Source organism: Rhinopithecus bieti, unplaced genomic scaffold (genome assembly GCF_001698545.2).
Source record: "Rhinopithecus bieti isolate Rb0 unplaced genomic scaffold, ASM169854v2 scaffold_42380, whole genome shotgun sequence".
NCBI classification, from domain to species: domain Eukaryota; kingdom Metazoa; phylum Chordata; class Mammalia; order Primates; family Cercopithecidae; genus Rhinopithecus; species Rhinopithecus bieti.
The window spans coordinates 1,653,281-1,680,765 of NW_016818327.1; the positions used below are offsets into that span (position 1 = coordinate 1,653,281).

The window sequence follows — 27,485 nt, forward strand, 5'->3', positions numbered from 1 at the left end:
TTTTTTGAGACGGAGTCTCGCTCTGTTGCCCAGGCTGGAGCGCAGTGGCGCGATCTTGGCTCACTGCAAGCTCCGCCTCTCGGGTTTACGCCATTCTCCTGCCTCAGCCTCCTGAGTAGCTGGGACTACAGGCGCCCGCCACCGCGCCCGGCTAATTTTTTGTATTTTAGTAGAGACGGGGTTTCACCATGGTCTCGATCTCCTGACCTTGTGATCCGCCCGTCTCGGCCTCCCAAAGTGCTGGGATTACAGGCGTGAGCCACCGCGCCCGGCTAATTGATTTTTTAAAAATAAGTCATGAAATGTCAGTTTCAAATGTGTAGCTAAATGCTAGAGAATTTTTAAAATATGATTTTCTCCTTTCTTGGTATTATCTGTTTTAAAACGAAAGCTGTTTCAAACAGATCTGTGAAACGTAGTCTCCAGGCTTCTCCTGTATATAACCTTTCTGTAGCTTTTGTTTATGACTCTATTCTGGTGCAACATTTTGACGGCAAAATAAATGTGACACCATAGATCATCTGTACAAATCAACTTGTGTGAATATTATATTGTTCTCCACGTCAAAATTTTTTGATTTGGAAAGGGAAATTAAAAGAAATGCTCCCCTATGTGTATAGAAATTTTCTTATAACATAAGTGTAGTTTATTAATTCCTAAACATGACATATTCTAGCCGCAATAACAGTTTATTAATTTCTAAATCTGTCTTCCTAACAGCAAAACATTATACTGTTTATGGGTAAATCAAAATGAAATAACAGACTCATTATATTATATGATGTTTTATGTTTTATTAACAATCTTTTCTGTAATCGAATGCACGTTTCTGATTGTAATAATTATACTGGACAGAAAAGAAGGCAGATTAACGAATAGAATAAAGAGCTGTCAGAATAGTATCACTGTGTGCAGAAATGATTTAAAATACAAAGATGAAAGATAAGATGATTCTCCAACATACAACATTGAAGGATTACTCACAAATTATTCACACTCCTAGTAAACACATAGGACAGTTGAAAAACAGAAACCCACTTGTCTAAACCAGTGATTCTCAATCACAGTTGACTTTGTCCCTCAAGAGACACTTGGCAATGTCTGAAGACATTTTTGGTTGATACATCTTGGGGAGGGGGGTTGCTACAGGAATCTAGCGGATAGAGGCCAAGAGTGCTGCCAAACATCCCACAATAAAGAGAATAACTTCTCTGGAACAAAGAAATATCCAGCTTCAAACGTCAATAGTGCTGAGATTGAGAAACTCTAGTCCCAATCTGGTTATATATTATGTAAATTAACTCTTTCTCCCTCACTGGTAATAACTAAACTAAGAGCTAATTAAACTAAGAGCTGTCTCTGGGACAATCATATACAAATTCTAATTAGCATAAGAATAATTAAAATATAGACATTAAATAAACTCAAATAGTTCATTATGGCTAAGTAGGTACTTAACAACGTTTGATAAAATGTCTATTAATAAATTAATCAAATTATCTTACTAGTTATCAAAATGTTGTTGAAATTGATTTTTTAATTGACTGGTATGCTTTATCTTTGCTTACTCTGCCATGTTAAGTCTTTTGGCAAAACGGTGACATGCAGAGTCGATACTCTGAAGGTAAGAGAATAGGGGAAGGAGAAATTAGGAGGCTTGATTAATCTTAAATTGGTTTCTTCTTCTTTGGTTATTTGGAAGTGGATAGTCTTTTAAGTGTGTTGTAGCCTGAATGTCCCCAAAATTCATGTGTTGAAATTTAACCCCCATTGTGATGGTATTAGGATTAAATCATGACAGTTCCACTCTCATAAATGGATTAGTGCCTTATAAAAATGCTGGAGGGAACTACTTTAGACCCTTTTGCTGCGCTTTGCATCTTTCCCCATTTGAGGACATAGAATTTTCCCTTTTGCTCATTTCCCCTTCCACCGTGTGAGGATGCATCATGAAGAACCTCACCAGACACCAAAGGCCAGTGCTTTGATTTTTGGACTTCCCAGACGCCACAACTAAAGGAAATAAATTTCTGTTCTTTATAAACTACCTAGTCTCAAGTATTTTGTTAGAGCAGCACAAACAGATTAAAAGAATGTTTACTTAAAATTTAATAATGGGGTTCATTAGGCCAAAATCTAATTTGAAATGTGGGAGAAATTATAATTTTTCCCTTTGATCTATAAATAAAATTTAATGAAAGTTTGGTTCATTTTCCTTTAGATTTGCCTGCATAGGCTTTGGGGATTCAAATGGAACAGCTTGTCATTTAAACTGCAATAGTTTGACTCTAGATTTCAACCCTACAAATATTGTGAGGACACTGTGGTTGCTGACAGAAAACAAAACAAAACAAAACAAAAAAAGGACAGCTTGGAAAACTAAAAATTTGTAAGTCTCATGATGTATATCTGCTTAACTATTAATTTGAAACCTAAACACACTAATGAGATTCAATATAAAAGAGAAATAATAGAAAAGTCTATGGGTTAGAATTTTAAGTGGAATCTATGGTGAGAACATTTTACCCCTGCTGTTGACTTCCCCCAGCTCATGAAGCCACTTGTGCCCAGTAAAGTATCTAAAGCAGTCCACATTATTCATGCCACATTTTTCTGTTCACTCATTTGACACTTTCTAAAAAGTACTAGTGCTTATCAGATAGTTTTCCATGTTATAAAATATAATACTTACTGTGGGACCACACATAAACTTTAAATTAAGACCTTGTGGAAATGATTCTTATAAATTACCAACATACTTTTCTGCAATCATTTGTAGGATTCATCCCACAAGAGTTTTCTAATATTTTTCTTGATAATATACTAACATTTTTCTGACATAATCTATTCTTTTTTTTTTGTATTATTATACTTTAAGTTCTAGGGTACAGGTAATGGCATGATAATTAACTTGTTTCTGATCAATACAACATTGGAGAAACAAGTCATGGAAGAAAGGAATATATATCTTTCCCACCAATCTTTTTTCTTAATTTGTTGAGGTATAATTTATATGCAGTATACAAAATTTTATACATATACACACAAATACACATGCATATTTTATATATTATATAATTTTAAACAGTAGATTGCAAAAATCTTAAGTGTACAATTAAATTTTTATCTATATAACACCTAGCTATATATGTAACCACCACCCAGATGAAGATATAGGACATTTGCCCAAAAAGTTCTCTCATGCTTAGTGGTACCCATACCTTCTAGGTAACTGCTATTCTGACTTCTATAAACATAGATTAGTTTTGCTTATTCTTGAACTTCATATAAGTGAAATACAGTATTTCTTTATATATCTGGCTTCTTTTAAATTTTTTTAATTGTTGTGGATACCTAATAGTTGTACATATTTATGGGATACATGTGATATTTTGATACAAGTATACAATGTGTAATGATCAAATCAGAGTAATTGGGATATCTATCACCTCAAGTATTTGTCATTTCTTTGTGTTAGGAACATTCCAATTCCACTCTTCTAGTTGTTTTGAAATATACCATGAATTACTGCTAACTACAGTTGCCCTGTTATACTATTGAACGTTAGACTTTATTCCTTCTATTTGTGTTTTTTTGTGCCCATTAACATCTGCTCTTCATCCCACCCTCTCCACTGCCCTACTCAGCCTATGGTTAAGCAGCATTCTATTCTTTATCTCCATGATATCCACTTGTCTTTACCTCCCACATATGACTGAGAACATGCGATATTTGTCTTTTTGTTCCTGACTTATTTCACTTAATATAATATCCTCCAGTTTTATCCACGCAGTTACAAATGATAGGATTTCATTTTTTATGGCTGAGTAATACACCATTGTGTACATGTACCACATCTTCTTTATCCATTCATCCATTGATGGACACTTAAGTTGATTCCATATCTTGGCTATTGTGAATAATGCTGCAACAAACACGGGAATGCAGTTATCTCTTCAATATACTGATTTCCCTTATTTTGGAAATATACTCAGCAGTGGGATTGCTGAATTATACAGTAGTTGTATTTTTAGCTTTTTGAGAAACCTCGATACTGTTCTCCATAGTGGCTGTACTAATTTATTTTCCCACCAACAGAGTACAAGGGTTCCCTTTTCTCCACATCCTTGCTAGCATTCATTATTGATGTCTGGCTTGTTTTTCTGAATGCAAGGTTTTGAAGATTCTTTCATATTTGTGTGTATCTGTACTTCATTTATTTTTAATGCCCCAATAGCATAATATTGGATTTTTTTCCTTTCTTTTTTTTTGAGACAGAGTCTCGCTGTGTCGCCCAGGCTGGAGTGCAGTGGCGCGATCTCGGCTCACTGCAAGCTCCGCCTCCTGGGTTCATGCCATTCTCCCGCCTCAGCTTCGGAGCAGCTGGGACTACAGGCGCCCGCCACCACGCCCGGCTAATTTTTTGTATTTTTAGTAGAGACGGGGTTTCACCGTGTTAGACAGGATGGTCTCGATCTCCTGACCTCGTGATCCGCCCGCCTCAGCCTCCCAAAGTTTTTTCCTTTCTTACTGAATTATTTTCAGCTTTTAGCTACTATGAATAAAACCAATATGAAGATTTTGTGTATGTGTGTCTTTTCATGGGCATATGACTTCCTTTATCTTACGTGTATAGCTAGCAGGACTGCTGAGTCATTTATATATATTTAGCTTTGGTGGATACTGCCAAAGTTCTCCAAAGTGGTCAAACATTTCACACTTCTCCCAGCAATGTATGAAAAAAAACCATGCTCCACCAAAAAGGGTAAGAATATTTACTTTAGAAATAATTATACACACATAAACATACACAAATATACAAAAGCACACCTCCCTCTAAGTTTTTGTTTATTTTTTAATGGTGTGGCTATATTATTTGTCCTTCAATTCAGAAGCAGGTTGAGACAGCAATCCAAATAAAGCAAATTGAAAGGTCAAAACCTGAGAGGAACATATTTTAAAGTCTTCTCCATAGTGTAGACCAGTGTGTCCTCAAATCTATCCCACAAAAAAATATTAATAGCTATTCTATTAAAACCGTATCAGATAAGTTTGGAAATGGAGCACACTATATATTTTCCAAACTATAAATGAATCACTATTTAAATTAGTATATTAGAGGTTCAGAGAAGTCCTATAGTAAAGACATCTACTTAACTTTGTTTAGCTTATTGTTTCACCCACCAGTGGGTTTATTTGACCATGGAACTCTATTCTACTCTTTGTTAAGTATGCTTATTAATATCTTGGAGAATAACATCTTTGTCTTTCTTTGAATGAATCTTCAGACCAATGTGAAATTCCATTTGATTTAGTGGTAAGTCCTAAATTAGTGATCAGTTTTCCTTAAAAAATAAAAATTATACCAACCCCTGAGATTTTTAAAGCTCTTGGAAACAGGTAAGACAGTGGCGGGGTGATTACTGTGTCTGGCTGTTACATTTATGAAAACAACATGGTAACCATACTATCTATCAAGGACCAGTCAGCAATACCTCTCTTTTACTAACCATCTATTCTTCAAAGCTCCCAGTAACATTTAATTTGACATGATATATTTGCAAGTGTACTGAGTGAATTAGTAGATATGTGATAAAAATACCAATTACTACTTCCCTGGAATCACCTGTAGCAAGGGGTATATGATATGAGGAAACATACAAAGTTATACACAGGATCCTTAAAAGAGCAAAAATAGGGAAAAACCATGGAACAAAGGTGTTAGGGTAACATTCACCCTCCTCCAAAATGAACAAGGTTACAAAATGGTATGTGTCGCTCACAAGAGAAACTACAGCCGTGCGAAATGATTACTGTATGAGAAGTGAATGTGAAATATAACTATCCCAAGGAAATTTAGTTTCATTTATCCAGTATCCCATCTGTAAAATAGTTTCATAAATTTTCCTCTTAGTCTTTGAAGTAAATTCTACTAAATCTAGTTTAAAATTTCAAAAGTAGATACAGGGACAAATCCAAGGAAAATAGCCCAATTCAAAAGGAAAATGTGAAACTGATTTCACAACTAAGTGTGAGTCCTCCGACATTTATTCTGAACATTAACCACAATAAGTCCACTGAACACAATGAGCACAGGGAGTAGCCATCACACTAAAATTATTCACAACGAGGTGCCTTAGATACCTGGCTGGGATTCTCACTCTTTTGAAATGAGACCAGTTTCGATTTCAAAGCATACAATTTCTTGTAATAATTTTCATTTGGCATTTTTCACCCAGGTTAACAGATCGTTTCCAATTCAACCCAAGTGCAAATGTAAACTTCACTTACCTGCACAAAACCACATGCTGTGAAGGCCTCAAATAAGGGCAGACTTGGGCGGTCTTCTCTATAGATGGTGAGTTTGTACGTGATCAGGGTCTCACCGTGTGCTGGAGATTCATCCACCACAAATATTGAGATTTTGTTCATTCCTAAGCCCAGAGGGTAGCTGGCAAACCTGGAGAGAAAGAGGGAGAGAGAAAGAGAGAGAATATGAATAGGGGAAATTTATTCAACCCAAACTGATTCATATATCAACATTTACTAAATGCCTATTTGAATAAATAACAGGAAAGGTCTATACAATTTCATAAGAAACCTAAAATATGAAAATAAATATCTCTTTCACAGTACTTTACTATGCCAAGAGTGTTCTTTCAGGACAACTTATATCTCCCATAAATTAAAGCAAAGGAAACTAATATTTATTAGCCACCTGACAGGGTCATACATTATCTCATTTAATACAACTAGGATTGTTCCCATTTTAAACACAGAGACCATGACCTAGAACTAGTGAACACATCATTCAAAGTCATATAGAAGAGTCAGGGTTTGGAACCCGGGTTGTCCTGACTTCAATCCTTTCTACTAGACTTGGCTCTCAAGGGTTCCAAGTACATTTCTTTCCCTACAGCATGGAACCATGAGTATCTTCTTTGCTATGGACACAGCACAGAATAAGGTTCTATCTTCTGTTTAAAATTATGAACAAAAGAGTTGCTGACTTTTAAAAGAATCAACAGGAAAAAAAAGCCAGTGAGGTTGGGAAAGTTCGTGGTACTGTGTCCACAAATTGTGCACCAATTGGTTTAAGCAATCAATTTTTGAATATTCAAAAACTTGACATATTCAGCAATGTTAAAACATGAAGACAACAATAAGTGAGATTTTTCCTTAATGGATCTTCTCTATATTTCATATAACAAGATCCTTTCTTGTTAAAATATTGTTACAAAGATGAGCCGCAAAGGTTGCCAATCTTTTTAAAAAAAACATGAAAAGGGGAAAGTTGACACCCTGGAAATCTTTCTACTGATCTTACCACTTTCTGAACCACTTTCAAAGTTTACATCAAATGTCTGCTTCCCAGTAGGGTGTCTCAACACAGCCCCAGTCAACATCCTCATACCTTGGCCCTGCCTGCTCGTACAGGTGCACCTTGCACTGACACTTAGGAGTCTCCACTCCAATTGTCACTGTTACCACATCAAATGGGACTTCAGAGTAATAATCTTTGATCTTTGGATTAAAGTCGGGATTTAGTTCCAAATGCGGATGTGTGAAGATCTGCTTGATATGACATGGTGTGTTTTATCTGCTAAAAAAACAAAACAATGACAAAGACAACTGTGAAGTGGGTAAATATCTTTAAATAATATATGATTAGGTTTTTCTTTTTCTGTTTCCTTTGAACAATTTCAATGATCCCTGCTGACTTTCCAATCAGTACCCTGATCATACTTGATTTGTGGCTGCAGCTGGCTTTTCAATTCATCAGATTTTGTAGAATTTGCCTCATAGAACAGCTGTTGACTTTAGTTGGTGTTATATAGATGGCATTTTCTGCTCAGCCCTTGAAATTTTAAAGGCACAGAAGGTGGGAAAGTGTCTCTCCTGTGGATTGATAACATTTTTGTGATATTTCCTGCATATATCAAGCAACTGTGCAAGTGGGAGTGATGGCTCTGTGGGATGGTGGCAGAAGGGGACCAGCAAGGAATGAGGAAAATTTCTTAATGTGGAGTGTCACTGAAATGCCATTTGATTGATATAGTATCTTATGGGCAGTGTGGGGCAAAGACTGTAAGCTCCAGTATTATACAAAACAGACACAAAAACAAGGGCATCCTGAAACTGCTCCTTCTCAGGCCACCTTACTTGGGAAAGTACCATAAAGTATAAAAAGGAAATACTATACTCTGCTCCATCCTGTCATAGAACCTAGAACATTACTACATGCCATTGATTCTGAGTCATTAAAAAAAATCTTTCTGTTTGATAGCCCAATTGTTTACAGCTTTATTTCAGTGACAAAAAGAAGAAAAATAGCTTTATAGGCACATACACCAGCTACTGTTACGTTATATTCAGTGTTAATGTTTAGAATAAACAAATTACCCAAAAGCTTAACAAAATGTTTTTCAAAGAAATGTCAAGGAGTATTTCATTCTATCAATATTTTCCAATTGTCAACAAAATACCAACAAAGATAAACATAGAAAATTCTATAAAAATCAGTAAAATGGAAGTATCTTGGTGTTTCCTTACATAAAATATCCAGTGACATTTAACATGGCAACAAAAAAAGATAACACAGAATTTGCTACAGGAAGCTATAAAACTGAACTTAGAGAAAGGAGATTATTTTATTAACTGTTGTGTTTATTAACTGTATCCTCTGCTTTTACATAGCTATAATATTGATTTTCCTAAAATCAAATCTGACGATTTGTCTTCCATTCCTTAGTGGTTTCTCATAATTTCCAGAGTCAAGTCCAAGCTCCCAATAAGGCAAACAAGGCATTTCACAAGCCCTTCCTTGTCTTGCTCTCCAGCTGCATTGCCCATTATGCCCAGACTTTGTGCTTCAACAAGACCAAAATTTTTATTTGTCTTTGATGGACATGGAGGTGCACCACCAAATCCATGAGGATGGGTGCCACTAACCCACATGGATGCTTCATTCTAGTTCTGGGGACTAGGTCTCTGTATAGCTCCCATTATGGACTAAAACAATTAAAGGAAAAATGAAAAAAACCCTACATATTTCTGACCTATACTCTATAGTTTTCTCAGGCTATGGAAGAAAAACAAATTCAGGTATAAATTACGAACAATAATACAATAGATATACTGTAATTTTATTTCATAAAAAAGTCTTAGTAAAAAAGAAATAACTGTTAATGTTGGTTGAATAACTCATTGAATTGGGTAAACTGTCTGCTTCATTAATTTTACTTGTTATTTGACCTAATGATCAACCAAATATAGTATCTGGCTGATAGATGTAGGTGGACTGCATCTATAATTTCAACGATGCTAATAGCCTCTGAAATTTTCTTATAATAAAAAAGAAAAAAGAATGAAGGCAGAAATTGTTTTTATTAGAAGTCATTCTGTAAAGGACCACAGTTTTTAATTCAAATTCAACCACTTATCAATAATACATTCTTTTTTCATCGAAGTTTTTTCTCCAGTATTTTCTCTGTTAAAGACCCTGAGATAAGGACAATAAAAAGAGGATATTATTAATCATGAGATTTGATTCAAATGGCTGCAAACCTAACATAACATTAAACAAGCTGGAGTTGAGTTATGGGCTGTGCTTTGGAAATGACCATTGCTCAGGCACAAAGGGAATATAAACAGTTGCACTTTTCTGCTCAGAACTTGCTAAGTGAATAACAAAAAGGAAGATCTTTTTTCAAAATCAAACATAGAAGATGTGCTTTAACTTAATAGGATATATTTTTATAAAGATTCCCTGAGAGTTAATTTCCCTGCAGTTTGTACTTTCACTTAATAGTCACAGTTTTCAAGAGGGTCTGCCCTCCTTAGAAACTGAAACAGCCCTAGATGACAGGAAATAAATGTGTAATCGTTCTCTTCAGCAAGTGCTTACTTTTGGTTTCATCAGAAACTCTCCACCTCTGGTGTGAGCACTATCTCCTAAACCCTGTCTGAAAGCTGATTTAGTTCTGACATCATCTTCCACTGAAGTATCAATGTTGCCGCCTACAAACACCTGGTGTTTGCTTGGCATCTTTCCCATCCCAGTCTCAACTTGTCTCAGGCCAGCTTACCTGAGATCTACAGAGAACTCAGCACGAGGTTCAGTGGTAGCAGCCTGCTTAATCTATTCGGCAAGTATATATGGGAAATCTGTTTGAAGTTTTGGTTGCTTTTAATGGATTTCTTTTAACCACAGAATTTGATTGCCCTCTTAAGGAATAATCATAACTCATACTGAACATGAGAAGAGCCTAGACTCTTAAAGATAATCCCACCTGTTCTGAGGCATCCTCACATTATTTTTTAAAACGTATTTTATATCATAAAAGCAGGAAGATTAATTACTAAAGATCCAGGCAGGACTAATTTTATCAGCATAAAACATGAACGAAGTTTAAGAGCCTATCTAACATATTCACATTATCTACACCATATTACCTGGGAACTCGGGGTGGGCGGAGGGGAAAGTGAGATCATCCAGTGCAATCCTTTCATTTTACAAATGAGAAAATAGAAGCCCAAGGAGGCGGAGTGGCTTTCTGGATGTTGCATCTCGCCTTGGGCCTGGCACAGAGTAGACCCTCAACAAGTGTTCATTCTAATTTTGCTCCTAGTTTTCTCACTAGTCCTTTTCCCACCATACACTAGACAGCAGTTTTCCAGGAGAATGGAGTAGCATGTATTTTTCTGGGGGTAGGAGATTGAGTGGTGACTGCAGGGAAGGAATGGCATAAGTAATACTTGCTATCTTTATTCTCTATTAGCAATACTTTATTTAAAATGCCATTTTCTTTAATTGGCTATATATGTTAATTCTATTAAACTATATTATTATCTCAGCCTACCATGAACTTAACAATACTGATAAAACATCGTGAATGAATTAAATTGCATTTTAGATGATAAAAATTAGATTTTATTAAATTCAAAGACTTCTATTAATAATAAATTAGGCCAGGCATGGCAGCTCATTTCTGTAATCCCAGTACTGTGAGAGGAGGACCACTTGAGGCCAGGAGCTCAAGACCAGCCTGGGCAACAGAGCAACACCTCATTTCTATATAAAATTGCATAAATTGTCCAGCTGTAGTAGCTCATGCCTGTAGTCCTACCCACTTGGGAGGCTGAGGCAGGAGGATTGCTTGCACCCAGGAAGTCGAGGTTGCAGTGAGCTATGATGGTGCCACTGCACTTCAGCAAGGACAACAAAGTGAAATCCTATCTCTAAAACATAAATAAATAAAATAATATAATAAATTAAATCTAAATCTGTACTTTTTTTCAGCTTTAATGTTTTACTGAAATTGATTTTATTTGTGGAAAACTAAATTTTCTAAGTTGATTTTAGCACCAAATACATACATATATACATATACATACACATGCGTGTGTGTATATATATATTTAAGGTATACATTATCAAGAAAATCTTGCTATATGGAACTCAATTTTCTATAATATATTATAGAATATTAAAAAAAAACTCAGGGGTTTTCTTTTCTTTTCTTTTAGAGACAGGGTCTTGCTATGTCACTCAGGCTGGAGTACATTGATGCAATCATAGCTCACTGTAACCTCGAACTCCTGGGCTGAAGTGATCTCCCTGCCTTGGCCTCCCAAAGCACTGGGCATATAGTGCATGCCACTGTGCCTGGCCTAAATTCAGGAGCTTTGAACAGAGAATGTGAAGATCCAGCTTTGTGATACAGCTCAGGCATTTAATAACCCTGTGATTTTGGAAAAATCAATTAGACTCTCTAAGATGATATATTTGTGAGACCATTGTCTAATTGACCAGAATGAAGAAAATTATTTTTAAATTTAAAGTTAATACAAACTTAAAAGTATCAAAGTATCTATTTTTCTCCTATTATGTCTTGGTTAAGAAATGAATTAAAAAATTGAAAATTGGCTTAACTGTTACAAAGAAAATTCTACTGAAGTACTAACCATTACAACAACAATCTGGTGAGAGAGAAATCACTGCCAGGTAGTGAGCCCCCTAAAGACCAGTGTATACAGTTGGTAAGCCAAGCTCTTACATTTGAAAGGCTTCCAAGGCAATGCCCTAGAACCCCTAAAGCCCTGCAAAGTAGGTTTGGAAATCATTGTCCTTAAACAAAAAAAGTAATGTTTTATGTTCTTATGCAAAAGTGGTAGATACTGACTCCTTCAAAAATCTAATAACTCCTAAAATTTACTTTAACAATTAGCAGCCTAAGATACCCAAATATAATAAAATGATGGGTTTTTTTTTCAAAACAAGGCTGTTCCCTAATTGTTGATTATGCTGCTACAACACTTCAGTCTCAACTCACCATCACTGCAATGTATTTCTTTATTTTCATTCTTAATTTGTGGGACTGCAGCTAAAAAAAAAAACAGAAATGTAAATTTAAAATAAAAACCATTAATCAAAATTTAAAATATACATTTAGCTATTAGATAACTTAATAAAACATGTTTTTTATTTAACTTTTATTATACTAGTGAACACTTCTAACTAAAACTGGAAGCTACAATAAAATAAGTTATTTTATCCAAAGCTCAGCAGAATTATTATTTCAAATAGAAAAATATTAAGAGAAAGAATGAATGGCCTAAATGCCATTTATTGCCTGAAGTTGATCAGTCAAGGTGCCATATAGTTTCTATATCCTAAGACTATAATTTTCCAAATCATTAGAATTACAGAAGTGCCAGCCAGTTGGTTCCACTAATATTTACTCTATATTTTTTAATTCAACTAAATATTTATTTTTAAAATGCCTTAATAAATACTTATGAAACAAATGAGTGAATAAAACACTCCGGGTGCTTAAATTATTCATTTATAGAGGAAAAAACTGGTGGGTAAAAGAAAGGCAGTTTCTCTCAGTTCTCCACTGCACCTACTGATTCATGCTGTTGAACCAGTGATTCTCAAACTCTAGCCTCAGAATCATCTGAAGGGCTTGTTAAAACACAAAGTGCTGGGTCTCATCACCGGAGATTCTGATTGAGTAGATCTGAATTGCTATGTTTTCCAGGTGAGTCTGGGGAGAGGGAGACACACACTGAAAACCACTGTATTGGGCTAAATCCTGTTTCATAATAGAAAAACTTTGAACTAAAAAAAAAATTATAGACATATGTGTGGGTACTTCTTTTCATTTTTTTCTTTTCAAAATTAGAAGTGATTTTTTCTTGTAACAAAAAGTTCAGATGTTCTTTGGAATGAAAAAATGAGAAAATAGAGATAAGCCAAAGAGGAAAAATATAAACCACCACTTATTTTTCCTAGCTTCACAGTGAGGTAGCCAATTGTTAGGTTTAACAATAGATCATAAACAACTTTCATGTCATAAATATTCTTTCACAACATAAGAATGGATTTACAACATTTTATTTGATGACTCTAGCTTACTTTGTGTGTCCAGTCCACTCTTATTGCAATAGTAATGAACTCCAGTTTTTAAATTTGTTGATAATTTATGTAATTAAATGTTGTATATATTATTTCCTTAAAATGAATATCTAGAAGTAAAATTTCTGATCTATAAAAATAATTTTTAAAGCTTTTCTTATATTTTGTTAAATGGCCCCTTAATAGAGGTTGTTCTAATTTATACATCCAACAGCACTACGAGAATACTTTTTTCCCTGCTCTCTCCCCAACTCTATCTTTTTTAAAGTTTTATTTTAATTGGCACATAATTCTGGGGTACAATGTGAAATATTTTCATACATGTATACATTGTGTAATGATTAAATGTGGCTAATTAGCATACCCATCACTTCAAACATTTATTATTTCTTTGTGGTGAGATTATTCAAAATCCTTTCTTCCAGCTATTTAAAAATATACATTGGTTAATGATAGTCATTCCACTGTTTAATAGAACAGAATTTTTTCTTCTATCTAACTATAACCAATCTCTGGCCACCTCCTTCCCTCCCTACCTCCCCGGCCTCTAGTAACTAGTATTCTACTCTCTATGACAGCATAAAACTGGTAATCCCTCTCTACTTCTGTGAGATCAACTGTTTTCAATCCCACATGAGTGAGATTACTGGGTTTTTATCTTTTTGTGTCTGGTTTATTTCACTTAACATTCTCCAGGACTATCTATGTCACAAATAACAAATAACAGGATTTCTTTCTCTTTCGTGGCTGAATAGTATTCCATTGTGTATATATACCCCCATTTTCTTTATCTATTTGTTCACTGATGAACACTTAGTTTGATTCTATATCTTGGCTATTGTGTGTAGTGCTGTAGTTAACACTGGAGTACAAATATCTCTTCAACATACTGAGTTCATTTCCTTTGGATAGATATCCAGTAGTGGGATTGCTGGATTTCCTCTCTATTATTTTAAGAAAATTCTTTCCAAATTTAAGGAAAAATAGTATTTCCTCATTTAATTTTCATTTTTGATTGCTAATAAAGCTAAATATTTAGCATTTTTTGCCAGGAAATACTAAATAAGTATTTAGTTAAGTTGAAATAAGTGGGAATATATATTTATATCTATATATACAGAGAGAGAGATATATTTACCTTTTTTATTTTCTATTGAATCAAATCGCACTTGTGGTTTTTCAATGTTCTTATCCTCTGTGAAAGAATCCCTGCAAATGCAATGCCAAACAACTCTGGATTAATGAAATGAACAAAACTCATGGAAATTACATCTAACACTATCTCTTCTTCCGTATGGGCACAGTTACTTTGATGAACACAAAAAACGCTTTCTGCGTTTCAATCCTCAAAACTGGCAATCTACCCTTAAAGGAAGTAGGTGGAAATCTCATCATCCCTAATCAGTAGAAGCACATTTGAAGAAAACCAGGGTAAAAAGTCACTCTCAGTCCAAATCTGAGGAATCTCAGATAGCTTGGGTCCAACAGAAGTGATTCAAGAATACACATTCTTATTAGAAATCTGTTGGGCTATAGTTATACTGTTTTGGAGCAAAAAGTCTTGGAAGCACTAAGGCACAGCCTGAGAAGAACATACATTTAATTGAAGAAATATAAGTGTACCATGCAGAAAACAACCTATGTCTTGCCAAGTCTTCTACCCTTAAACTCTAATTAACAGTAGTGAATAGTAAGGGTTAGTTACATTCTGGTGTGTTCACCTAATTTTCTCTGTTGTATAACTAAATACTTGGCCAGATTGCCCTTTAAATCCTCAGATTTGAGACGAAAATAATTTAAATTGCAGACAGAAAAATTGCTGGTCCTGATGATAAAGAACAGCAGGCAGGATCATCTGCAGGCCCCTGACAAGACTTTCCTGTGCTGGTGCAAATCTCCATTTCCACCCCAGCACAATGGAGATAACAGTGTTTACCTTACTTCACAGGGATGCTGTGAAAGTTAAATACAATTTTCTTTGTTAAATAACATTTTAGAAATATGTGTTGTCCCAGATATTGTGCTGGGTACTGTAATGGAGAAGAGATAAATAAGACATATTCAGCTCCAAATACAAACATCAGCTAAGAAATTTAAAAGCATCAAGGAATTAAAATTATTGCTAATGTTGGAAACCATGATAATTTTTTAGTTTTATTTTAAAAACTGTTTATTCCAGGTGACTCTTACATAAGACAGGACCCTGAAATGCACAGAAACTGAAGTTTGGAAAGGTTACTATCTTAATGGAATGAGACACTCTGTATGTAAAGGCATCCTGCAGTGATTTTTCTGCATAATTTTGTGAATACATTGTTTCAAATCCATGTGGAGTTTCATTGAAAGTATTTTCTTAGAGTGATGTACAATGCAACTGTATTTCTAGTAAGGTAAAATTAGCACATGGTGCATAACGTTGATTTTAAGATTTTCATTCTTTTCAGATTTACACTAATTCTGTTGAGATCTCTGGATTTTGAGCCTCAGGACAAATATATAACTATTACCTAGTATTGTCATGCTTTCCTGACTTTCTCACCTCATTGCTACAAGAGAATGATCTTTCCTGAAAATGAAAGATGAAGTCATTGAACACAGGTAGTGTACATCCATAAAGTTGACATTTTCTATAGAAAAAAACTGTGGTAACCATTGGGAAGATAAGGACAATGATGACCTCCCTGTCTGCATGATGTACTGGACCATGAATGAGTCCTGGACCAAAGCACTGGACCATGGATGAGAAGGCCAGGGTCCTAGTTCCAACTCTATTTCTATTAGCTTCGTAACCTGAGCAAACGACCCATCTTCTTAGCACTTCATTTTCTCATCTGGAATATGTATATAACATGCATCCTCACTGCAATATGGCATGAATGGTAATTAAATATATACACACTCACCGGTAACCCTGAAGATAATTAGATTTGGGCATTTTCTTCTTGAATGCAAATGAAATTAGCAATATACTAATTGCTTGTTGACAAACATAATAAGGTTTACTTGTCTCACTATTAACTTAAATATTTCAAACTTGTCTTGCTTTTCCCATTAAAAAAGAAAAACATTACCCACACTGTAGAAGCTAAAATGATCATTGAATAGAAACACGGAAAGGAAAGTATACTGATATTTACTACCTACCTGTGCTACAGCGTATCAGATGCTATGAAGCAAACGAAAGTTATTTTATGTAATCATACTGAAATATACATAGTTCATAGTATAATGTATATTTTGCAGATAAGAAAAGTGAGTCTCAGAGGGGTCCAAACCTTGTCTTCATAAACTCTAAAGTTGGGATTTTTGAATATAGTCTCTATGATTCAAAAAAGTCCTCACCCTTTCCAACTATACTCAACACTGACCATTAGCAAATTTTCTTACTGGAAGAGACTTCAACCTTCTACATTTAAGATCAAAACACTGCTTAATCTTACAACCTATGTGGAGCTTGAGAAAATTTTGCTTGGGAACAAACTTTCCAAAGTTTGAGTATTTTCAGGGAGCTTCCTCAAAGTTAAAACAATACTTTTAAATAGCTTCCTTTGGAAATCAAGTCTGTTTTTCACCCATCTATAATAGAGACAGTCTTAGATTATTTGAGTGAGTATAAAGTACAAAGTGTCTCTGAAGTATGTTATTTAAAACCTAATGTGCAAATACATAAACAAAACCTTCTGTTGGGTCTACTACTTCCAGGTATTGAGGAAATAAAACCAGCTTCTTAAAGCTGTGGCAATTAAAGTGAATTCTGATCCTGGGACATGTCCTAAGAATTCTTCAAATATACGATCATTCAAATTTTGAATTGTAAAATAAAGTTTTATAGAACTGTTTTCACTATATCCCGAGCAGAAAGAAGTGAAGTGTAAGTCAATAGAACCAAAGCCATGGCCCAGGGTGACTGCAAAAGACTTAAATGATTATGGCAGGGCCATTTAGTCTTTCATCTCTCTAGGAGGTTTAGGTTTACTTCTGTTTTGCTGCCAGTAGAAAAGTCAAATACTCCCGTAATACCATCTATATAAAAGAGAAGCAGAAAAAAACCTTAGGTGTTGCCCTTTTTCCCTAACTAGTGGAGGTAAATTTTATCTATCTCAGTTCTCTCTTACTCCCTAATTACTACTTCTCATTAAAATGGAAGTGAAGTTGGGAAATTTTATCTTATCCAAATATTTTCCTCTAAGATTCTATCTTCTAAAAAAAGAAAAACTCAAAGTTCTACCTTCTAAAACCAAAATATGAATCAATTGTGACAAAGACAGAACATATGTATATATATTCAATGGGTTTTGCTCAGAAAAAAGTCACACCTCAAAAACTCTCTAAATACATAATCTTACTCTCTCAAGCTGCCACTCTGACTGATGGTTCATAAAACAAATCTCACCTAATTATTTCTGTCTAACACCCTCACAATTCAAGAATATATATCACAGAAGGAAACTAGATTGAAACTTTCAATTGTAAACATTATAGTGGAGTCAAGTCTTGTTGGTTTAAAAAAACTGTTGGATACATTTTTATTAAAGTGTTTGAAGACCACTAGAATCATTATGGTTTCAATGTCTGAAGACATTTGTTTTCTAGAGCATGGAAATTTGGACACACTTTTTTGTTGTTGCTGCCTGCTTTAACGTAAGCAAAGCCTTTTGAAATCAATCTGTATACTAGAGATTTTTTGGACTGTACAATTCAAATTTGTGGTTATCTTACCATTCCAGTGGATGTGGCTGTGTCTTTTTATTCATGAACTGAAATTGTTCAAATACATTTAAAAGAGACCAGTATTGGGTCGCGACTGAGCCAGGATTTCCCACAGGATTTGCCATATCATAAAATTCACGCATCAGTGACTGAATCCCAGGAGTAGTAGATGGGAAGAGCTGAGAACACAAAATATCAGCATAAGTTATGGAAAACAAATTATAATGTAGTATTTCTATGAACAGCTTTATACTTAGTCATTTATTTAAAATCAGATATTTGCTAAAATCCATTGGTCAGTACTATAAATTAGATTTCTGTGAAGTTGTTGATGTAAATGCCACTTTTTATAAGAAATTAATTTTGTTGATGATCATAACTCCAAATGGGATGAGTTTTTTTTTTTTTTTCTTTTCATTGAATATAAGTGGATTTCTCTTTCCTGTTACAGATGCCTGAAGACACCTGAATAACAGAGTTAGGCAGCAGGAAGAATGAGAGAGCCTCTTGGGTTACAAATGAATTATGTCAGAGTGAGAAATATTAATCTCCCCTCTTTCCCCACAAAGAAAAATCTGTGGTTATCTCCTTTCTACTGTGAGAACCAGGAAATTGGAATTTTCTCTTTCTCTTGCAACGTAATTATTTAGTTCTTCCTCAAGTTATGGTGAGAAATGTTCTCCATATTATCAGTATCCAAAGTTACAAATTCTTGAAGAGTGAAGCCAGGTCCCTTTTATTATCTTTTTATAGTATTAAGTCAAACTGTTGTGAATATAATACTTATAAGTTTCAAATAGTTAAAATGATATTGTGTCAACTCAATTATCTTTGGGGAAATTAGCTTACTTTGAATCCTCCAAAATTTGGGACTAAATTAGAAAAAGGAGTATCAAACACTCATTAATTAACTTAGTAAGTTGATTAAACTCATACAAGTAGTGTATGTATGTATATACATATATATATCATATAGTTTTTATAAGTAAGATAAATACTTGAGTGAAACATCAGGGTAATAATAAATTATTAATGATTAAGAATGCTATTTCAAAAAGATATTTCATATGAACAAATCTTAGGTGGAAAAATACAAATTCATTTTAGTCTATATAAGTATCAGAACTGGAAAGAAAACAAGTATTGAATACGCATTTCATATGCAATAAATTATCCTTTGATATTGACCAAGGAATTAACAAAATACATAGAAGATAAAATGAATGCCTTTTTAAAAAGATATACACCAGTTAAAGTTATAATTATTTACATTTTCTTTCTTTGAAGTTTGATGTAGAGTTATAAGAAATTAAGGTTTAAACAGTTTTCTAAAATATTATTTTCAACTCTATATGATTTTACAAAAACAAACAGGGTATAATAAGCAGAAATAATAAGCAGAAATAACAAGGATATAATAAGCAGAAATAACTTTCGGTTGCATGTAAATGTTCTGAAGCTAAAAGTAAAACTTCTCTAGAAAAATGTTGACATTTTCCCCTTGAGAACTGTCAAATTCTGGCAGTTGCTAATTCCATATTATTTTACCTTTAATAAGTCACATATTGTTTGCAAACTCTTGAAGTAATGCATATAAATCTTGCTAATTTTGCTACTTAGATCTCTGAAAAGAGCAAAGTCGCTTATAAAGATTTCTATTTCTTAGACAAATACTTCATCTAGTTTGATGTCAAAATCAGGTAGCTTACAGTGATTTACTCTAATCTCAGTCACCAAGAAAGAATCAAATGTCACTTTTGCTTTACCAGTTGGAATTGTCCCAGACTTCCAAGTTCCTTTATGAAAGTCATAATTGAGTTAATTTCTTCTAAGGATAGACACTGATTTAGTTCCTTTTGATAGTTTTCACCCTGTATTGGTAGGGGGAAAAAACTTAAGCAATTGCTAAAAAGTCAAACCATGTTCAACCCAATTACCTCCCATTTCATAAACCAAACAAATTTTGAGTTATATGAACAACCGAGCTAATTAATGTTAAATAATAAGCAACTTCAACTTGTCACAGTGGTGTCTGAATATAAGAAAGCTTCGTATTTGACAGGGAGGACCTGGATAAAATAGCTCAATGATGCTTTGGTAGTGAGATTGGGGAGACGCTAACGTGTTATAAAAATCAATCAATGTTATTTTGAAGTTCTATGCCCTATTCATTGGCATTTGCCCAAACATGACAATAGATGTGAATGCTTAAAAAAATTAGTATTATAACTCAAATCCTCTGACATCAATCTGGAGCACTCACTGCTATTTTAAACTACCTCCAAAGAGTTCTAACATTTCTTTTATTCTATAATACATGCAACGAACCTGCACATGTACTCTCTGAACTTAAAAGATGAAAGAAAAAATTAAAAACTAAAAAAATATTCTAGAGTATACAATATATATTATTCACAATATCCACAAATGTTTTGTAATCCCAGCACTTTGGGAGGCCGAGGCAGGCGGATCACGAGGTCAGGAGTTCAAGACCAGCCTGGCCAATATGGTGAAACCCCGTTTCTACTAAAAATGCAAAAATTAACTAGGTGTGGTGGTGCATGCCTGCAGTCCCAGCTACTTGGGAGGCTGAGGCAAGAGAATCGCTTGAACCCGGGAGGCAGAGGTTGCAGTGAGCCGAGATCATGCCACTGCACTCCAGCCTGGGTGGCAGAGTGAGACTCTGTCAAAAAAAAAAAAAGAAAGAAAAAGAAAAAGAAAAAATAAGAAATTATGAATACTTTACTTAATTTTCAACCTATAATTTTATGATAATCAGTCACTTGACTAGTTAGCTGACATAAAAATAATCTTAGTCCAGAGGTCAGAAAAAATTAAAGTGCAATATAATAGATACCAATTAATTTCAAGTGAATGATCAAGTTGCTGAATTGCACAATAAAGAGAAAGACACCTTCTAAGGAATGACTTGAAAAAATATTTATCAGCACGCAAATATGCACTTACCTTCAATACATCTGATCTATAAAGTCTCTGAAATATCTCAGAAAATATGGAAAGCGATGATTCATTAGGGAAGAGAAAATTGAAAGTATCATTTAAAAGGAATTCTTCTGTATTTTGGTCCTCAAAATCCATATTATCATTATCTTGAAAATTTAAATGCTCGTGTACCTTTGAAAGAACAAAAGCACAGCAAATATTTTTCATCAATTTACTTTTAAGGCAATGGAATGATTTCTAAGACATGATTTACTTCCTGTAGGATTATAGATCAGAACTGACATCTAGTGGTCTTTTTGGAGGTCAACAGTTTTATAAATGTGAGTAATGTTTGTTTTTTTAAAGATACAATTTAAAGACATAATTATTTAATGTACAGTATAAGAAAAAAAATTAACATATTATAAAGTCACATTAGTTTTCTTGATACCCTTTTATAGTTGAAGAATATGCTTTCATGGAAAGTAATACATAACTTTTTCTGAACAATTTTAAAAAGCATAATACAAACTATTAGGTATGCATGCAAAATAATGAAACAAGACATTTAAAAGCGTCAATAAAGTTTATAAATTTTTATGGAGAAATCTTGGATTGTTTTAACCAAACATCTGAGCCATCTATAATGTAATTAGTTTACCTGTATAATAGTTTGAAGACATATAAATGTTATACAAAGCTGATTTCCTAGTACACATAATTTTATTTCTCTCCTTCTTCCTTTTTTCCCACCCCATATTCCAATGTACAACTTTCTTAGACTAATTTAATAAATTATTTTTTATCTTTTGCTTCTAAGGGCTATGTTAGAGGAAAAAACATATGTTGGAGGAGATGATCTGAATGACTGTATTTAATTTGAGAGACAGGAAAAGAATCAAAATAGATAAAACACTTCACTCTACACATATCTATACCAGAAAAGAATTTCAAAATTCCCATGGTTTTTTAAATTAAATATAAACCAATTTTAAACGAAATATCTATATGTAATAAAGGTTATCTTTTCATAACCTCATGTAAATACACCAGATAATCTGTTACTTTCTATTATCTACATGTCTTCTTTTTTCCATTAATGCATGCTTGACTTCATACCATATTTATTTCACAAATAGTACTTGAACTATAGAAAACTTCATGTTTATTTTACAGAGACACATAGACAGGATTGGACTCATAGATCCTCCACACACTAGTTAATTCTCTGAACCACAGTGAATATAAGCCTACAGTACTTTTGCAAATTGCTATTTTTTGATTGGTTACTATGAATGAAAACAACAACAACACACACACTGATCTTTCACCACAAGGTAGAAGCTCACGTCACTCATGAGGCCTTTGGCATACTGACCTGGAGCACTACAGGGTGCATGAAACTGCCATAACCAATATCAAAAGTTAGAAGTTGAAAGCAGAATCTGCATCTAAAATGAAAACAAAAGGTACCATAAAAGTAAAGACATATGCACACGTATGTTTATTACAGCACTATTTATAATAGCAAAAACTTGGAACCAACCCAAATGCCCATCAATGATAGACTGGATAAAGAAAACGTGGCACATACACACCATGGAATACTATGCAGTCATAAAAAGGAATGAGTTCAAGTCCTTTGCAGGGACATGTATGAAGCTGGAAACCATCATTCTCAGCAAACTAACCCAGGAACAGAAAAACAAACATCACATGTTCTCACTCATAAGTGGGAATTGAACAATGAGAACACATGGACATAGGGAGGGGAACATCATGCACCGGGGCCTGTTGGGGGGAGGGGGGCAAGGGGAGGGAGAGCATTAGGACAAATACCTAATGTATGCAGGGCTTAAAACCTAGATGATGGATTGATGGGTGCAGCAAATCACCATGTCATATGTATACCTATGTGACAAACCTGCACGTTCTGCACATGTATTCCAGAACTTAAAGTAAAATAATAAAAACAACCATATCCTCTTGCTACATTTACTCTCATTTGGTGTCACATTAATATTTACTATAGTTAAATTTCAATGTCTACTAATTAAAAAGAGCAGTGGCTTGGATAATGTAAAATTACATGTGATGAATTTTGGATTTGGATTCCATTTTATTTCTTACAGAAAATAAAATATACCTAAATCTTCATGACACATTAAACTATGCAATAAAGTTAATCCATGGAAACCTAAATATGAAGAAGAAAACCCTCCTACTCCTACATGCTAGGCACTTATTCATGTATAAATTATGATAAGGTTGAAATTGATGTGCTTCCCCCACTTTTTGACATACTAGATTTAACATTTCATTAGAAGAAAGGTAATAAGTTATATTCAAGTAAACAGACATGGGAATAGGAGTTATTGTATTTTCTTAATGAAGTTCTTCATTTTCTGCTCTGCATTATGAAATCAGTGGGATATTTGAGAATGAAATTTATTACGTATAAGTAAGATTATACCTAGTCAATGCCAGGCATCTATGATAAAAATAGTTGCGCTTGAAAAGAGGGCTGCAATTAAAAGTTTAACTTTTAAAATGTGTACTTTACTTCTTGTTACCACTATTTAGATACTACTGAGTCTGTTACATGTTCTAAAGTTTGAGGATCTATAAATATGGCCACATATGTTTAGAAGATCATATTTGTGTATTGACATAAAATTTTCCAAGTACCACCTACTTATGATAATTAAGATATATTTCCACCAACAATTTTTAAAAGATAGGTTTCTTTCTTTATTTTCCTTTTTTAAATTAAATTTGTTTTTACCTGTGGAAGGTCTTTGGTCCCAAAGTAGATGTTTCACTGAATACTTCAGCCGCTAGCAGGAGTTTGCCAATTGCTTCCTTCATAATATCAAAAGCCTGATGAGGTGAACTGGCTCTCAGAAATGTCTCAAAAAATGTTTGCAGCTGTGAACAAAGTAAAGGATTCACGTGTTAAAACAACAGCCTCAGTTTGTCTATCATTTTCAAGGTGACCAATTTGAAGAATTGTTCTAGGTTATCTCTACTTGTCATGCCCCAAAAAAACCCCTTAATCAGTAAGTTTGGTAATCTGAGATACAAGTATATTGAGAGAGAAAGGTTTAAATATATTATAATTTAAATTTCTTTAGAAGTGCTTACTCCATTTTATTTTCCTCATTTCACAGCATCTAATCATGGAAAATGCAAGTCTTGTCATCAGAACTCTGAAGTTTCATTTGTAACTCTACTCACTAGGTGAGCTGGGCTTGCCACTCACTCCTCCGAATCTTTGTGTCCTTCTCTTTAAATTAGGATTAATATCTACCAACCAGAGAGATGTGAAGCCAAATTAGAAGAAAATGTATTCGAAAGTCATGTTAAAGTATGAAATTCAAATGTTAGTTTTGTATTATTATCAATTTTGGGGGTGTATTAGAACAAAAATAAATGTATCAAAGTTGCTTCTTCCTCATGCCATTATTCTGTGCAAGATCTAGCCAACCAGAGAAGATTTTGAGAGAATCCCAGTGTCCTGTTGATGTTTTAATTCTTAATTATTTCATGTGGATAGAGAGTATACGGAGGTATTACAAAAAAGGGGGAATGAAGCTCAACTGTGTCATCTTAAAAACAAAATTGTTAGTATCACAAATAGCTGTTTTATTTGCTTAAATATTAAAATGATAAAACAAAACTACCTCTTGATGCTTCATATCAAAGTTCAAGTGGATATTTTTTAAAAATATGAAACAAGTCTCATATTGATTCATAAACTTTCTCTGGATAAACATACTCTTTTAAAGATGAAGAACAAAAAATATTTTTTGAAAAAACATGCAGCAGGTATTCTATTAATGTTTTTTGGAAAAACAGACTAAATCTATCCAGACTACACAGGATTGCAAAGTGAAAAACTTTTGTTGCTATGATAAAGAAGGACAAATATTGGCCTGGATTGCCTGTGGAAAATGGCAAATGTGTCTTCTCAATGCACAAGCAAAATTCCCCCAAGATAAACAAATACTGGCTTCATAAACTTTTCCAGCTGAAAACAGAAACCTAATAAGATTACACATCGAGACCCTAAGAATGTGTCATTAGTATTTGGCAATTGGGATGTTTTTCCATTTTACTAAGGAAAATAAATGTAATAATTGTATGATTAAAAGAAAACAAATTATTGCTAACACTAAAAATGTTAACACCCTTGAATCAAAGCAGAGTAACATTATGTTTTTCCAAGTAAAAGTAACTCATCATATTTCACTCATTTCACCACATTATGTAGAAAGGTTTATTTATGACATTGTTGCATTTTCCTATTTTAATGTTACCTGAATATCATAGAGGTTAAGGTTAATAATATATGAAAGTTGGAAATGTCTATGTAGCATACGAGATAAATAAGATTAATTATAAGATTATATCTCCATGAGGAAGAATAATTAGCAAATTAATGTCTTAGGGTTGCACTTATTTCTCTAAAACGAAAATGATTATTTCTTAATTTCTTAATGTAACAATGAGCATTTAAATATGGGATGCCATTCAATTCAACTTTTAGAGAGAACTGCAGCCTTTAGAAAGCCCTGTGTTCTGTGCTTTGGGGGACAAGTTGCATAGCACATAGGTATTACCTCTATAGACTCTAGAGGTATAAAGGTCTAGGTTCAACTTTGGTTTTGTGCCAAAGTTGTGAGACTTTGTGGGATCAATAACAGTGCCTACTTTATAGAGGTATCGCTGAGATTAAATGAGAGAATGTACATAAGGAATTCCACCACCCAGCACATCTGTATTCAGTACATGTCAGTTCCTTTTATTTTTTATTAATTAAAACAAGACAACTGGGCATGGTGGCTCACGCCTATAATCCCAGCACTTTGGGAGGCTGAGGTGGGCAGATCACCTGAGGTCAGGAGTTCAAGACCAGCCTGGCCAACATGATGAAACCCTATCTCTACCAAAAATACAAAAATTAACCAGGAATGGTGGCACACACCTGTAATCTCAGCTACTCAGGAGGCTGAGGCAGGAGAATCACTTGAACCCAGGAGGCAGAGGCTGTAGTGAGCCGAGACCACGCCAATGCACTGCAGCCTGGGTGACAGAGCAAGACTCTGTCTCAAAAAAAAAAAAAAAAATCCAGATGAGCAAGATTCCTTATTTCACATTCATTCAGTATGGTGGCAAGCAAACTACATATGCCAGAAATGAAAGTAGACTCATGTGAACGCTTAATATGAATTTTTAAAAAATCATAAACTTTCAAAGTCTCCCAAAGAAAGCACAACTTTTATCGATTGTTGTAACTAACTCAGTTAGACTAAGTGAACCACTTTTTTGAGTGTCCAGTTACATTGCAATTTGTTACTCTAATTGTATTTCCTTGGTCAAATTACATGAGTTTTGTGAGTCTCAGTGCAGAATGACAGAACTATGCCCAATGATCTCATGAGACAATGTCAAATCTGAAATTATTTGATGTTAATTCCATTCAAATGCCACCGGAACCTGAACAATTTCACTCAGGCACTTTCTTAACGCACAAATACCTGAAGGAGCACCTTCACCTTCGCTGCTAATTTAAAACAGTCAAGCCATGAACTTAAATATTAAGAAGACTTCTTCCTCTCCATATCAACACTTCCAATCAACGTTTTTGAATTAAATAAATGTGAGAATGTAAGTTCGCAAGGAAATCGGTACATTGGCAATAAAATAAATATGAATAAAAGAACATCTTGTAACCTTTAACATGACATGAAACTATTTTATAAACTGTAAATTTTCTTCCTTCAGTGTAACTTTTAGTGCAAAATAAATTATATAGAAAATGACCTTGTAAGATCACAGTCGTAAAACCAGTCAGCTAACACACCATCATTTGTTTGTACCTGTGTAAAATTCAAGCAATAACTAGTAAGATATTTACATTTTTACAACATTGATCCATTCAATAAACTTATTCAGATACAAGTGGGTGGACTAAAATTTTCAATTAATTAAAAATGGAAGGATAAGAGCAACAGAATGCACTTAAAAGCATATAGAAAAACTTCGATCATGTCTGATATCTTTTTCCAAGGTGTCCTTGGTATCCACTTCATTCCACCACATATTTTACAACTCCTCCCATGTTATGTTCTGGGTTCTGCCTCATTATTTCTCTCCATCCTCCCATAAGACCTTGCTTGGCTGAATTGATCTCAATGTCAACACATGTCATTTGTTCCGTGTTAAACTTGCCGACCTTCTTGTCTGCTCTTTCTGCTAGACTGTGAGGTTTGTTTTTTTTTTTTTTTGGAGGGCGGTGTTCAGGAACTGTCCCATTTTATCTTCTGGATTCCAGTGCTTAATGCTAAGTAGGTATTCAGTAAATACTGTTGAATAAACAAACCTATGATGTTACAGAAACCACAGA

General features: G+C 34.1%; 1 protein-coding gene across 1 annotated transcript in view; it reads right to left on the reverse strand.

Annotated features, from left to right (window-relative positions):
- CPED1 (cadherin like and PC-esterase domain containing 1) overlaps positions 1-27,485 on the reverse strand; it is a 330,507-nt gene that overhangs the window by 162,451 nt on the left and 140,571 nt on the right. Inside the window, 9 exon segments of the mRNA XM_017856929.1 lie at positions 6,292-6,460; positions 7,415-7,600; positions 12,332-12,386; positions 14,562-14,632; positions 18,143-18,312; positions 19,900-20,004; positions 21,101-21,268; positions 22,455-22,527; positions 23,862-24,004. Of these exon segments, the coding sequence (XP_017712418.1) occupies positions 6,292-6,460; positions 7,415-7,600; positions 12,332-12,386; positions 14,562-14,632; positions 18,143-18,312; positions 19,900-20,004; positions 21,101-21,268; positions 22,455-22,527; positions 23,862-24,004 (1,140 nt within the window).